The 16246-nt window shown below is 37.0% G+C and overlaps 1 protein-coding gene across 2 annotated transcripts in view; it reads left to right on the top strand.

Moving 5' to 3' along the window:
* Positions 1–16246, top strand: part of LOC149079946 (stAR-related lipid transfer protein 3-like) — a 69583-nt gene that overhangs the window by 41536 nt on the left and 11801 nt on the right. For both annotated transcript variants that reach the window (XM_089238845.1, XM_089238844.1), the window contains exon 9: positions 14285–14434. In XM_089238845.1, the coding sequence (XP_089094971.1) occupies positions 14285–14434 (150 nt within the window). The remainder of the gene's footprint in view (positions 1–14284; positions 14435–16246) is intronic.

The following is a 16246-nucleotide window of genomic DNA, read 5'->3' as shown; positions in this document are numbered from 1 at the left end:
TTCTAATACTAAAATATTTTTTGCCAATTTTCAAAAAATGCTTTAAAAACAGCTTGCGCGCATGATAAAATATAACATCAATGAAATTGATTCAAAATATATAAAGCACATTGTGCAGTTCCTGAAATGAAGCTAATACAGTAGAACTGTATAGCTTCATTTCTTATAAAAATATACAATTATTTTGCAAAATAATAACCGTTTCAAAGGGCCCCAAGAAAAAGTCTGCCCCGGGGCCCCGAGAAGGCACGCTACGGCCCTGACTGACGTAGGATAGCATATACAATCAAAAATATGTGTAAAAAATTTTGAAATAAATCAATATGGTTATGTATATATATATGAAAAGATGAAAAATACAAAAATAAAATGGAACAATGAGGAGGTCGTTCTCAAGGGGGAACCCCCCACATTGCTCCATCAGCAAAAATGTTTCTAATGATGGTAGGCCAAGAATAGGCATAAATTTACCATCAGTTCCTCCGACATTTTTGCGAAAAACAAGCTTTGGAAGTCAAAAAGCAAATATGAGAAAATACAAAAATTAAATAAAAAACTAGAAAAACACTAAAAATACATGAGTAGCACAATATTAAATAGACACCTCCACAAAAATGTGTTTAAAAGTTGAAAAATAGAAAATAAAAAAATGCAATTACCTATCTGAAATTCAACTTTTTATTACTGATGCCACAAATAATAAGCCACATAGCTTTTTATTTGTTACTTAGACAGTTTTTCGCAAAAATGTCGGGGGAACTGATGGTAAATTTGTGCCTATTCTTGGCCTACCATCATTAGAAACATTTTTGCTGTTTGGAGCAATGTGGAGGTTCCCCCTTGAGAACGACCTCCTCATTGTTCCATTTTATTTGATTTTTGTATTTTTCATCTTTTCATTTTTCTTCTCGTTTTATAATTTCTAGTTATGTATATACAGCTGCCTTTGGCGCTATACTCTGGCTTTTAAATTGTTTCAAATACATTTGGTCTTCAATTCAGTATCTCTTTTAGAATGTATGTTATATAAACTGAAGACCCAAAAAAACTGGTACAGGCATGCGTATGCAAATAAAGAGATATGGAACCAATCAGAGTACGGCGCTACGGTCGGCAACGCCTATATAATACAACAAGTGTCTGGCATAGTTGTTAGATCGGTTACTGCTACAATGGCAGGTTATCGAGATTTAAGTGAGTTTGAACGTGGTGTTATAGTCGGCGCACGAGAGATGGGACATAGCATCTCCGAGGTAGCGATGAAATTTGTATTTTCACGTACGACCATTTCACGAGTGTACCGTGAATATCGGGAATCCGGTAAAAAATTAAATCTACGACATCGCTGCGGCCGGAAAAAGATCATGCAAGAACGGGACCAACGACGACTGACGAGAATCATTAAACGTGACAGACGTGCAACCCTTCCGCAAATTGCTGCAGATTTCAATGCTGGGCCATCAACAAGTGTAAGCGTGCGAACCATTCAACGAAACATCATCGATATGGGCTTTCGGAGTCGAAAGCCCACTCTTGTACCCTTGATGACTGCACGACACAAAGCTTTACGCCTCGCCTGGGCCCGACAACACCGACATTGGACTGTTGAGGACTGGAAACACGTTGCCTGGTCTGACGAGTCTCGGTTCCAATTGCTTCGAGCTGATGGACGTGTACGGGTATGGAGACAACCTCATGAATCCATGGACCCTACATGTCAACAGGGGACTGTTCAAGCTGGTGGAGGCTCTGTGATGGTATGGGGCGTGTGCAGTTGGCGTGATATGGGACCCCTGATACGTCTAGATACGACTCTGACAGGTGACAGGTACGTAAGCATCCTGTCTGATCACCTGCACCTATTCATGTCCATTGTGCATTCCGACGGACTTGGACAATTTCAGCAGGATAATGCGACACCCCACACGTCCAGAATTGCTACAAAGTGGCTCCAGAAACACTTTCCTGACTTTAGACACTTCCGCTGGCCACCTAAATCCCCAGACATGAACATTATTGAACATATCTGGGATGCCTTGCAACGTGCTGTTCAGAAGAAGTGCTGATCTCCACCCCCTCTTACTCCTACGGATTTATGGACAGCCCTGCAGGATTCATGGTGTCAATTACCTCCAGCACTACTTCAGACATTAGTCGAGTCCATGCCACGTCGTGTTGCGGCACTTCTGCGGGCTCGCGGGGGCCCTACACAATATTAGGCAGGTGAACCAGTTTTTTTGGCTCTTCAGTGTATATAAAAGTAGTATTTTTGATGATATTTCCACTAGAGCATAGTTTTTCTCTCTCACCATGTTAAAGTTATTACTCAACTATATATAAGCACACGTACATTCATAAATGATATTTAAAAATTGTGAGCGCGAGATCAAATGAAACTTCGCTAACTTGACATCAGCTTAAGTTAACAAGTTTATAGATACTTTTTTTGTGTGTATGTGTGGCAGAGTCGCCCTTGGGAGAGTGCAACTGGTGCGGTCGTACATAGTAAGAGACAGTAATCGAAATGAAAAAAATACACATATATATCAAGTAAAAAACTATACATACATCAAATCATTTTTTTCGTAGTAAACAAGGTGTATGAACTTCAACAGGTGGATAAGCTACTCGCTTAAAATACCAAAGGATGTTTAGAGGTGTCGTGAGTTCGATATCCGGTTCGTCCTTGTCAGAAACTTTCCTGACGCGGGAGTACAACAGGAACGGTGACATGAGTACAGAAAAGATTGATAGTTTCCATAGTCTAAAGATATAATTATTATTCTAACTCTGTGGTAGTTTCACACCGAGTGGTTAGCCACCAGCAACCCTCTCGGTGAGTATAAAAACAGGCTGCAATTTACAATCGGCAATAAATTGTAGATCCCGGTCTAATTATCGTTCGTGTGCAGAAAATGACAGTGGTGCGACAAACATGATCAATGAGCTACAACTGATTTGATTCTGGATTTTTTCATCAATTCGGGATTTTTTCTCTCATTAATTCTGAATTTCCATCAGTACTGGAATTTTTTTATATCATTAATTTTGAATTTTCATTGATGAGTAGATGTTTTTCAGCATTCTTGTATACCCATGTGATAATCCGTGAACTTAGGATGCCCGATTCCTCTCCCTCACAACATATATAAAATCGGGTCTAAGGAGCCCGAAATTATTTTCTCACCGGGCCCCGTTCTTGGGGTGTCGACTTATCGAGGTTCCCCAGCGTAGTATATGGTTAGTGCACCAAAATATATATGATGAGTTTGGTAATTCATTTCCGAATTTCTATGGAGTATGGATTCATTTTCCTGTTCGATCCGCTTGTTTACTCGTCCGACCGGAACGTGAGCACTATGAAGTGGATGAAATGACGTAAGACAAAATGAACCAAATGAAAATTGAATGCTTAAGCCCAAATATTATTGACTCAAAGCAAAAAACTGGTTCCTGATTATCGAGTGGGAAATTGATGAAAATGTAGCTTCATGATGTATGGAGCAAACGGTGCTAATGTTTTCCTAATCGTGTTCTTTGGTAAGATAATTTCATAGTGAAACCATTGAACGCACACACACTGAACAACTTTTCATACAGTGAATGATCTACTCAAATCATTGACGGACGAGGCTTTGAAAACTTTATCAGTTATTCAACATTTTTATACATATATATTTTGTATTCATTTCCCTCTTTATTATGATGATAAACTTTCGTTTAGGAGTGTTACAAAATAATCGCTGAGATTCTTAAATCTCCCAATTCAGCAGTAAAAAATGAAATAACTACTATACAGTATATCCTTGCTGTCTGACCATAGTCGGGATATAGAAGGGATCTAGGCATAGCAAGGATTGTAAAATGCCCTAGATCTGGGATTATTGTTGGAATTTAGAGACCACATATTAAGTTCCCTGAGCATTACCCATTTGCCTATGAGGAAATTGGGCAGTCAAGGTGTAGGAGCACCAAGATATCGTTCGAAGTGCTAGTTTGAATAGCGGCTGCAGCATCGACGCATTTGAGTAATCATTCGGAATCGGATTTAAATTTTAGGTTTTGAGTCTAATTAGACTTCGTGTGCATAAAATGAGCAAAATTTTATTTAAAAAAATTATATATATATTTAAAGAAAATATCTCCTACAAATTCAGCAATATACAGGGTGCATGGCAAGCAGGGGGTATGACATTTTACTGGTGAACCGTTGATCCCAGAAGTATATTTTCATATAGAAAAAGTTTCCAAATTACGTGTAGTATTCAGATATGTCGTTCATGTTTGGAGGGGGTTGTATATTTATTAAAATAAAAAAAATTACTTTTTATACCGTCCCCGTGTGCCCAAAAACCCAATTAAAAAGTTGTTGCCCTGTCTATGTTGATGCCAACTTCCACGTTTCTAAGTGCAATATTCACTGAGATAATCGAATTCGAAAAATGGAGGAAATTTGGGAAAAAAACAACATTAAATACGGGTGAAACGGTTTTTTCGCATTTACAGCTGTTTTTTCCTAACTTTCATCCGTTTTTCGAATTCGAATATCTCAGTGAATATTGTACTTAGAAACGTGAAATTTTTTTGTTGGCATCAGGACGGACAGGGCAACAACTTTCTAATTGGGTTTTGAGGCACACGGGGACTGTATAAAAAGTTATTTTTTTTATTTTAATAACTATACAACCCCTTGAAACATGAATGACATGACTGAGTACTACACGTTATTTGAAAACTTTTTCTAGCGGAAGTATACATCCAGGATCAACGGTTCGCCAGTAAAATGCTATACCTCCAGTTTGCTGTGCACCCTGTATATATATTTGCATATAATACGCACCGATTGTACAATATTTCTGATAATTTTCACTCAGTTCTTTCTAGATCCACGGAGCTCCCTGTCAGTTTTCGGCATGGTAATTTGCTACTGTTTTACCTATGGGAAGAAGTTGTATAGAAATTGAGCCAAGTACAGAGGCTTTTTCAATTTAAAATTGTACCCACGAACTTTGGTTAGCTTAGTATAACTTTGAACTAAAAGAACACTGTATATTTTCAGGTTGTGCATGCCATCTTGTTTTTAAAAGCAATGCAAGAGTTTTTGAATGTTGTAACTTTGCGACTGTCATAGACCTTTTTACACTGCTGGCCACCGTAAATGCAACACCCTGAAGAAAGCATGCAAATAATATGAAATTTACAACATGCATTAGCGGAGGTGAGATATGCAAATGATTAGAATTTCAGCGCAGACGCACATCACGCGCGCCTGTGGCGCCACTTCAAAGCGCTATTTAAGGCTCGGAGATTTCGACGATTTGAAGTACGGCAAATGTGTTTTTCTTGTGGTTTTTTCAAAAAAACGATCAATTATGCCTCGTAGAAAACAGCGATCATCTTTTGATCAAGTATCCGAGTTCGACAGAGGAAGGATAGTGGCCTACCGAGATTGTGGATTATCTTTCAGGGAAATCGGTAGTCGTGTTGGACGAAACCAAACAACTGCAATGCGGATATGTGATCGTTGGATGCAGGAGGGTACGACGGACCGACGTGTTCGATCGCATCCACCTCAGTGCACCACTTCACGTGATGGCAGGCGTATTGTGCGTATGGCAGTGACGGATCACTAAGCCACATCATGAACCATAGCACAGCACATTCAGTCTGTACCGCATCATCCAGTGTCTGCGCGTACCATTCGACGCCGTTTACAGCAGAGTGGTCTGTCCGCAAGACGTCCATTGCTTCGTCTACCCTTGACGCAGAACCACAGACGTCTCCGCCGCCAATGGTGCTATGAAAGAAGGATGTGGACGGCACAATGGAATGAAATTGTCTTTACTGACGAGTCACGCTTCTGTCTGCAACACCACGATGGTCGAATTCGAGTCTGGAGACACCGTGGAGAGAGGATGCTGAACAGCTGCGTTATGCACCGCCACACTGGTCCTGCACCGGGTATTATGGTATTGGGCGGTATTGGATATCACTCTCGCACTCCTCTAGTACGCATTGCCGGTACTTTAAAAAGCCAGCGCTACATCTCCGAGGTGTTGGAGCCAGTTGTCCTTCCTTACCTTCAGGGCTTGCCCACAGCCATATTTCAACAAGATAATGCGCGACCACACGTGGCACGCATTGTCCAAAGGTTCTTCGTCAATCGCCAGATTGAATTGCTTCCCTGGCCAGCTCGCTCTCCGGATCTTTCGCTGATAGAAAACATGTGGTCCATGGTTGCTCAACGATTGACCCAGATTACATCCCCAGCTGCCACACCAGATCAACTTTGGCAACGCGTGGAAGCTGCTTGGTCTGCTGTACCCCAAGAACACATCCAAAGTCTCTTTGAATAAATGCCGAGGCGTGTGGCAGCGGTGATCTCCAACAATGGCGGCTACTCTGGCTACTGATTTTGGCAGGAACCACACTTCACAGAAGTCTATAAATTTAATCATTTGATGCTTGGTCAACATGTTATCTACAAAATAAATATTGTTGCGATATCTCTTGTCTTTCTTGGTGTTGTAATTTGGGTGGCCAGCAGTGTATATCGAGAAAAAATCGGCTCAGCATAGTCGCATGAAGTCTGGGTTTCATTATAAAAAGCTTCATCATATCGTTTTTGTAGTTGCCAAGTCATCACCGGCGAGGTCTGGACCTGATTTTCATATGAAGAAGTAGAGCATTTTCCCAGCTTTATACATTATGCGAAGGCTTTTTAAACTGCGCGCAGCGGAGCGGTGGCCCGACATAGGGTTTTCGAGAAAAGATTCTTTGTTAAATTGCTCTGGGGCCGCGGATAAGCGTTTATTAAGCTTAGGGGTACCGCGGGTGGAAAAACTTGAGAACCCCTGCAATATAGTCACTAACTGCCAAACATTTTTTATCGTGATTGCAGGGACTCTTCAATGCTTTCTTTACCATGTGGCCGCCCTTCCCCACGTCAATACTCTGTTTAATAAAAAATTTAGGTGAAAAAAAAAAAACGCATGAAATTGCATCACTTTTACTGTGTTTAGTTTCTGTATATTCAGGTCCATTCATTAACTTTGTGCAAATTTTTGATTATTCACATATTCTGTTGAAATGCTTTTGCCCTGGGAGACTGATTAGTCTCGTGCTTATTTAAAAACTTATTTTAAACACTATAAACACTATTATACTGTCACCTGGTCCGTGAAGATCCCAACATTAAGACCCGATTCCAAGATATGGGGGTAATGGTTTTTGCATGTATGATAATTCATTTTTGTAATTTTCTTGTAAATTTTTTTTTCCTGGATTTTATTGATTACCACTTAATTCAATTCATTAATCAAATCTAGATTATCATAGAGTGTTGTCGTTTATCAAAGAAATGAATTTGTTTTTTTACACACATCAAAATTCCAATTACGCATGATAACCAATAACAACTATCCTACAATTGAGCAACCAGAAAATTTTGTAATTCTTACTGAAGGTTGTCTTGTGTAAAATGAGCACTTATGAAGAAAAAGGATAACTCATTTTTTACTTTTAAAGTGTGTTTGGTCGACGCGTTATGAAAAAAAAAATCTCTATATAGCTGCACTTCGGTACAAATATCAACTAGACCGATGTTCTTATCTAACCTGCCTCATGGCAAAATAGGGTTTTTTTCTTTGCAATGCGTGATGCACTTATTTCATATATTATCATATGGGCCTTGAGAAGGTTGTAGTGAAGGTTTGAGGGAAGATCTCAGAGAATGGCCCCGGGAGGTAGCTGATATGGTCGTGTTCTGTGAGTTAAGTAAAACCAATTTCGTTTTTTTTTTTAACTTTATCTCTTCTTTTTTTCTCATAACCCTGGAGGCCCACCTTTCAGCTCCGGTAGACTGGTTTCGTGATGTGCTTCTGCTGCAAGGTATCTACTGACTGATTGCATACAGTCGAAAGAGATAGTCTTTCCGAAAAGACACATATTCCATACTAAAATTTGAAGTGCCTTTTTTCCGTGAGCTCTCATTTCGACAACGTACTCCAATGTTCACTTTATCAAAATGGAAGTTTCGATTTAAGTCGACGCAACACACAGAAGAATCAAACATATGTTTAAATGTAAGTAAGTTAAATTTTTGCGTAATAAAATGTGAAAATGCTAAAATATGTAATACTTAAGAAAATGTAGCTTTAGATAAGATTTTGATGCAAGACTGTTTTGTGATCAAATATTTTCAAATGAATGATTTTGAATTCAATTCCTAACGGCTAATTTTTTTGCTGCTAAATGAACACAAAAAAGTGTGATAATTTAAAAAAAACTATCTAGGCAAATTCGACATTTATCAAAATTCAATTACAATTTGAAACTGGTTGAAGATTTTTTTTTTTAATTTTCCGGTATATCTTATTTCATTTATAACAGATTCAAATATATTGGGGATGCTCTTTCCCTATAAACCTGTAAATAATTTGTGGCTTATGCAGTTCTTCCTTTTATCGATAGCAATACTAGTATGTATATCTTATTTTATAGCAACTTAGTTTCTAAGATCTTAATTCACACGTTGGGTTGTCAAGTGGCTGCAAAGTATGTTATCAATTTCGTTAGCATAGGTATCATATTAAATGCCATATCATGGTTATCTTTCGCCGTCAGTGCCTACTAAATCAGGAGAAATACCTGATCTGAGATTTAAAAGACAGGTTTGTACGGACAATTTTTTTTTTGTGCTAACCAGTTTAACCTACGTTGCGGAGTGTTGACGTACAGTCAACTTACGTGATAAACAAATTGGGTAGCTTCATGCCGAGCAACTGAATCTCAGAGTTCTGATTCCGGTTTTTGTGTGAGTATTTATAGAGATCTTCCAATATCATCTACAAAAACTAGGCATGTCGATGTGATCGATCTTCGAATGATTAAAACGAATGAAGGGAAAGAATTGCTTGCTACTGTATAGAGGAGAATCAAAACTCTCATGTTGCTTGAAAAATTTGGTAAAGAACCAAAGCATTAGTTGTTTTCCTTTTTCAAGACAGCACAAAAAGTAAATGCCATCAGGAATATCCCGTTCACAGTATATCTTACAGCCTTAATAGACATACACACTCATTCCAACATGCGCCAATTCGTTAGAAGTTCCGCAGAGGAATATGGACGAGGTGCGTGTATGGTTCAGTAGTAGTAGTAGCCTTAATAGACAGCACTGCTTTTAAAATCTGAATCTTCGTCTCTGATATGAGGCAAGCCGTAACTAGGATTTTTGCCGCCGCCCTCCCCCCCCCCCTCGAACTTTAAAATTCGACAATTTCATGATATTTTTCTTCGTTTCCACCTAAACTTTTGCCGCCCTCTAAATTTTTCCGCCCGGGGGCAATTACCCTCGCTTCCCTCCAGTTCCAGTCCTGGTTCCAGGTGAGCTGTACTTATCGTGATATTACAATGACGGAATATGTTCACATATTCTTCTTAGCACATCGTACAAGCTCCAGTTGATGATATGTAAGTAAGTCTATTCAGATATATGAATAGTATGGCTCGTTGAAAAACATCACCATATTATAACGTTTGGGTTATATGTACATTTTTTTGTGTTAATGGTAAGTTTTTGTAACAAATATGAAGTTAGTTCTTTTTAATTACTTCCACATGTGATGGTGATTAATTTATGTTTGTTTATTGATTAATATGCTGAAGCATAGGCGAGAGATAGAGAGACGTGCAAGTCTGGGGGGGGGGGCATGGTCATTATTGATGGGGGGGGGCACGATGATGATGATGATGCCAGTTCATATATACATATATATTAGATCATGCCCCCCGTATCTCCGCCCATGCGTAGAAGGTACAATTTCTTCTGTTGCTTCGTTTGTGTAGGAAAAAGGTGTTTAATGTGCAAACTGTGCTATCTGTGTAATGTCTTCAGCTGGGTAGACAAACTGCATATTAAACTAAAATTTATTATTTCCTCTTGTTCTTTTACAATGGTTCGTTTTTTCGTCTCAGTGTGAATGCCATCTATATTCTTCTAGAGACATTATTACAGCGACGCTCGTTATAGCGATCCCAAGCTTTAGCGACCATTTCATTACAACGACCGGTAGGATAAGTTCCAAATGTTTTCATAGAACGACTATCATATATGTTGTACTTTCAATATAACGTACGTTTTTGATGGGACGAAGAGAGTCGTTATATCGAGCATCGACTGTATTTTGCTGGTCCAGAAAAGAGTTCTTTTAACCGGTTTTGAACCCATGGTTAATGTGTATATATATTCAAATTTGAGGGAGTTGCGCAAGACAGTAGCCAAAAAAAAAAAAACGTTTTCGAGAGGAGGGACTTGACTGAAAACAAACTAAACTTTGCCACGTTACCCTCACGTATATGATTTTCTTCCATTTTTGATGGACAGGGTATTCTTTGAGATATTTCCCTCGGACTTTGAACAGTTGCTAATCTAGAAAATAGAAATGGGATGTTTCTTCTCTCTTAAAAACCTGGGAGCGAAACGTAGTATTGGAAGATAAGTTTCTGGGCTATATGTAGCCGTGGTCTGGACTAAATTAAACCAAATATTTCATCTACACCTACGGCAGAAATATTCGATAATGGTGAAGTGATCTCGGTTACCCTGATTCTGCTGCATAGGCACCCTTCTTATGACACCAGTCGTGAAAACCTGCATTATTTCAGTATAAAAATAATGGTTCCGTCCCGTAAAACACCTGATGTATTGTTCCCGTATGACCTTCACTCTCCCTCGACCTTCCTATGACACATCGCCCTAGATCTGCGCCTGGCTTTCAGTGATTATAATGTAACGTATGTTATGCATTGTGTTTTTCGTGCATACCTGAGGGTATTCCTACTTCCGTCTAGTATAGCCAACGCAGTGCTAGCGTTGGGACCGAGATTTAAACCGTGGGTGTGCAAAACCATCATGATAAACGCAAGAGGCCCAGAGTGTCATAATTACACGCTAGAATATTTTTTATTGTGTAACAATGAAAAGTAAATATCAGTAATATTTATTTCCATTATTTCTCAAAGCTTTCTCAGATGATTTTATGTTGTATTATCTTTTTTGTAATAGAACTGTTCAAAATCCGAATTAATATTCTAATTTCAGGTTCATATTTTATATGTTTTCAATATACAGGGTGTCCTGTAAGTGTTAATGCGGCCTTTATCTCATCAACAGTTCGACGTAGAGGTATGGTTTCCATTTAAAAAACGCTCAAAATGCGTTCAGGAATCATACGGTACCAAATTCTAGCATGGAAATACAGAGTGTCAGAAAATAAAAAATATAAATTTTTATACGCCCCCCCAGTACTCAAACCTCCAATTAGAAAGTTGTTGCCCTGTCTCTTTTGAGCCCAACAACAAAAATTCTATGTTTTTGTAAGTGCAATTTTCGCTGAGATATCCGAATTAAAATATCGGAGAGACGTTGGGAAAGAACAACATAGATGTAGGAAGAAAGCGTGGCTCGTTAGTATTTGCTGGTCTTTCCCAACTTTTTCCCTGGTATTTGAATTCAAATATCTCAGTGAATATTGCAATTAAAAATATGGGTTAAAATTATTAAAACGTTTTTTTTTGGACTCAGAAAAGACAGGGCAACAACGTTTTAATTAAAAGTTAGACTGCGTGGGGATAGTATAAAAAATTAGATTTTTTATTTTGTGACCCACTATTTTCCACTCTCAAAACTGGTACATACCTCTACGACGAACGGTTCATGAGATAAAGGCCGCATTAGCACTTACAAGACACCCTGTACCCTAATGTATTTCTACTTCCCAAGTAGCACAAAGATATAGATCTATATCGTAAAATTTCAGTTTCCAATATAGATCTATATCGGGCCACGATATCGTTCTGGCTAAAAAAGGCATAGTCGGAGATAAATAGATCTATATCGTGAATGTGATATATTCAAATACTTCAAATTTTGGACGATAGATGGCGCCCTTTCGGAAGAAATATTAAAAAAAAAAAGTGCAATTATCTGGATGTGGGTGGGTTTGAACCCATCTACCCTGAACTCCTCCCATCTTTAACTCCGTATCTTACCAACCCACCACTACAGCAGTGGTTATTGCTTGTTATTATAACATTAATCCACAAGTAATCTTTTTTTTTACTTGTATTTTCAATCAAATTTATTCATTTTCATGTATGCACAAAAATTACAAAATAGAAATTGTGAGACATATTTATCATTTTGAGGCAGATAATTCAAAAATTATATAATTAAGGAAATTATATATAATACCAAAAACACAAGAAACAAATTAATGTATTGTGTAGTATATTATATATTTAAAATTATTAATTTATATGCTAATAAAACAAAAAATACAGAATAAAAAATATGCAACACAAAAGAGTTAAAATTCTCAAAGTATGGTAAAAAATGAAAACATCAAAGGAAAAAAATAAATAATTTTAAGAAAAACACACACATATACAACAAAAACAAGAGCAATTTTTTTAAATTAAAAAATATGTGCAATTATAAAGTTGCAATTAAAGTTACGGTCGATAAGTTCTTCCTCCTCCTAAAATACCAACATCTATGATGTAAAACATACACAGTAAGGAATCAATTATAACTGACGAAATGATTTTGATATATCAGCATAATTAATCCTATTAAAATAAAAATTTCATATGAAAAATTATTCATTCAAACGTTTTTAATTTCTATTCAAACAAAAAATTGTACGCTCGACTTTAAATTTTCTCCAAATTTTTATTTGAAGGCAATATTTTTATTTAAAGGCACACAATATGGTGATATATCAGCATATTGTGTATCTGATATATATCTTTGTCAGGTTCACGATATAGATGTATGTCATGTTCAGGATATAGAGCTATGTCTTCTTTGATAGATCTATATCAGGTCTATATCGAGAATCCGATATAGATCTTTGTCAGGTGCACGATATAGATCTATGTTTTTCAAACTATATTAAAATAATTTATTGTCCCAAGTTGTTGTCCTTCAAAGTAGAGATTATTCACATGGAATCAAATACATATTCGGCTGAAAAATTAAAGACTTGACCAATTAACATCATAAATAATTTGCACCATATAAGACGAGATCGTTCTATATCATAGTTATGACATCTGATATTCCTCTGACATTTCTAAAGTCCAAATATTGTACTATATGGTTGTGCTACTGGGGTTTCGAAACATTGAGTGCAGTAGTCAAGATTTTTTTCCAGCATGGCCCAATTCTTCTTCGACCACCTGCTTGTATCTCTCCGTTGAGGCAGGGCGGCAGAACATGATCTGTTTAGGAGGAGGTAGTGCAGATTAACGAGAGCCGAACTCCGCTTCCCAGTTCCGTCTTTCCAGCCGATAAACGGATTGCATTTGCAACTGGTAAATGCTACTCACTCGTTACTACACCGATATAGTGTCCTCTGACCTGAGCTTATATGATGATCAGTTTCATGTCACTCACCGACAAAATAGATAAAGTATTTAAGCTTGACCTTAATATACTTAATACTTAAAGTATTAAGTATATTAAGCTTAATAATTGCAAAACATTTTCGGTTTCGATCGGCTATTTGAAACCATCATTGTCCATCCCAGAAGATACAACTCCTCTTACGACATAAACGAAAATTAAAACTCTACATCGGAGAACACTTTTGCAACAGAATTCAGCAAGGATAACATGATCTGGGATGCCGAGTGCTGCTCGCAGATTTCTATCGCGTCCAACATTGACACTGGAGAGTAAGGCCAGGATTACACTGTAAAAGTTTTCTAAAAATTCTTTTATAAAGAGGATTTTATCAAGCTTTTATAGTGTAATCCCGGCCCAAGACCCAATGTACTTAATAATGTTCAAAGGTTTCAAAAGTTCAAAACAAACTCAGTCCTTGTCAGGAAATCCTACCCAACACAGTCGCACTACTTTCATTTATAAAAGGGAGATTGTTTGCTGTTGTATTCTTCATATAATTATTGTTAAAAGATTTTTCTCTGAGTGGTTAGTGCACCAACCTCCATGTAGAACCATGTTTAGAATCAGCTTTTAGCTGTAGGTCTCTAACTAGTTAGCCCTCGTGTGCATAAAATGATCATGGTATGCCAAAAATGACCAAATGAAGCATGTTTTAAATATAATATTTCTGTATAATTAGTTTATTTATTATGTGAACATTTCATGTAACCAGTGTACAAGTTTAAGTTGTGGTCAGTTTTGATATTTTTTTTCTTCGGATATTACTGTTCTCAAATTCTGATTTCATTAGCTTGGTTTTCATTTATGTTTCAGCCTGAACAATATAGAACTCTAGCAGAAGAGGCCTTAGAATCAGCTTTAATCATCATGAAATCAAATGGATGGGCAGAAGAAAAATTGCTTGGGGATGATACAATATTTAGTAAAAACATACCAAAATATGGGAAAGTTTACAAGTTTGTGGTATGTTTTTATCTATTTTGTCATATTTATGAATAGGAAAATTTTCAATCCTTATTTATTGAATACCAGTGAATTGATGGCAGTTTTGGTTGTAAAGTTTTACTAGTACACTTAGCCAGAGTGTTTTTTACCAGAAGATTTAAAAAAGAAAAACATACAGATTTTTGATGTGTTTTAATATTAGTGAGAAGAATGTTCATTGCCACGTACAAATATTATTAATGTTTCTTTTTTGTACATTCGACACTCGTTTTTATGAACCCATACAGACTTGATAATTAGTTCGTAAAATCTAAAGTTCGTAAATGGGAGAAAAAATGAAAAAAGTGAAGGGAAATAAAAAATGAGTTAGTTTTCCACATTTGTTGATTATTTAAAAATAAAATCACTTATTTTTTTTGTTTTCTCATCGCAAGATTCTGGTAAATATAAGATTCCATGGAATTGAGGCAGGATAAAATTTCACATGAATTCCACTTCTTTGAAATGTTTTCAGGATAGTGGAACACTACTGGAATCACTTGCTGCACAAAGGATCTTTTGCTGATGTTTGATTAGAAACCTTGATGTAATTTTTTGAATCCCGTACTTTTTGCCAATTTCTGTCTTTGTAAGAGTTTGCACATATTAATTTCTTTCAAAAAAATTTTTTCATCCGGTGTCAAGCACAATCTTTTTGTTTTGTTGAAATTGTGATTTGCAAAGAGGAAAGTAGAAAAGCAGCAGTTGGCCAAAGTAGAATTCGATCGACTCATAAATGGCCTTATCAACAAGCTAATGCAGCGGTTCTCAAACTTTTTTGACTCGCAGAGCCATTTTTGCTCAATAATTTCTATGGTAAAGAATTCAGTAGGTTCCTTTGTTTTAAATGTATTCATCAAATTTTATTTTCTGGGAGCGTCCATACAGCCCCTGGGAAGAGCACATGGAGTCCTTGAATCGGAAGGAAACCATGAAGAAGATTTAGAACCCCTAAGCTAATGTATCATACCATTTCTCAAACCACCAGTTCAACCAATCATAATGCATAAAGAGTGAATTCAATGCATCTTCACTTCATGATCAGCCCCGCCAACGATCGAACCCTCTTCCTGGCTCCTGTTCGTAAAATACCTGCATGTTAGTCATGACAAATTGGTGAAAAAATTCTCTACCTCCTCTTCCTCTATTTTCTGTTAAGTCATGTGAAGTCATATAATACCTGAATTGAAGTTTACTTTTTACTACAATAAATTCAGAGGCAACTGGAAGAATAAAATAACTGGAAATAGAATAGCACAAGAAAAGCAAAGTTTGTGAAATATAGAGTTAAAGATATGAGAGTTCGTAAAATAGAGCAGCCTTTACATTAGCTCTATGGTACGCTGTTCGGGACTGAGGAACAGTTCGCAAAAAAGAGAGTGTTCATAAATTGGAGGTTTGTAAAATTGAGCGTCGATTGTATGAATATGGTATCTTCAGTCCAGAATATTTATAAACCAAGTTGACAGAGTATAATAATTCTTTCTAAACTGTATACGTAATGTATCGTGGAGCCCATGCGGCACTGTATAGCACCCTATTTACTATGTAAGATAAGTAAGTGATTAAAAGAAGAAAAGAGAACTTTGTTAGCTTTATTGCTGTGAGCAGTGTGCAATAGTCCTGGTTCTCAAAAGCAAAGGGTATGGAGCCTGTTGAATTCTTTTGATAATGAACTTCCCCCACAGTTGTTCTACATTCATAGACTAGAATAATAATAATAATAAATAAATAAAGATATTTATTCTATCTTTTAGTAGTCAACTTTAATACAATTTTGCAGTTCCTTTA

This window comes from Pholcus phalangioides, unplaced genomic scaffold, assembly GCF_987345545.1.
Source record: "Pholcus phalangioides strain wild (caught in Gottingen) unplaced genomic scaffold, Ppha-v1.0 ptg000011l_1, whole genome shotgun sequence".
NCBI lineage: Eukaryota > Metazoa > Arthropoda > Arachnida > Araneae > Pholcidae > Pholcus > Pholcus phalangioides.
This window is presented reverse-complemented; position numbering and strand designations above follow the sequence as displayed.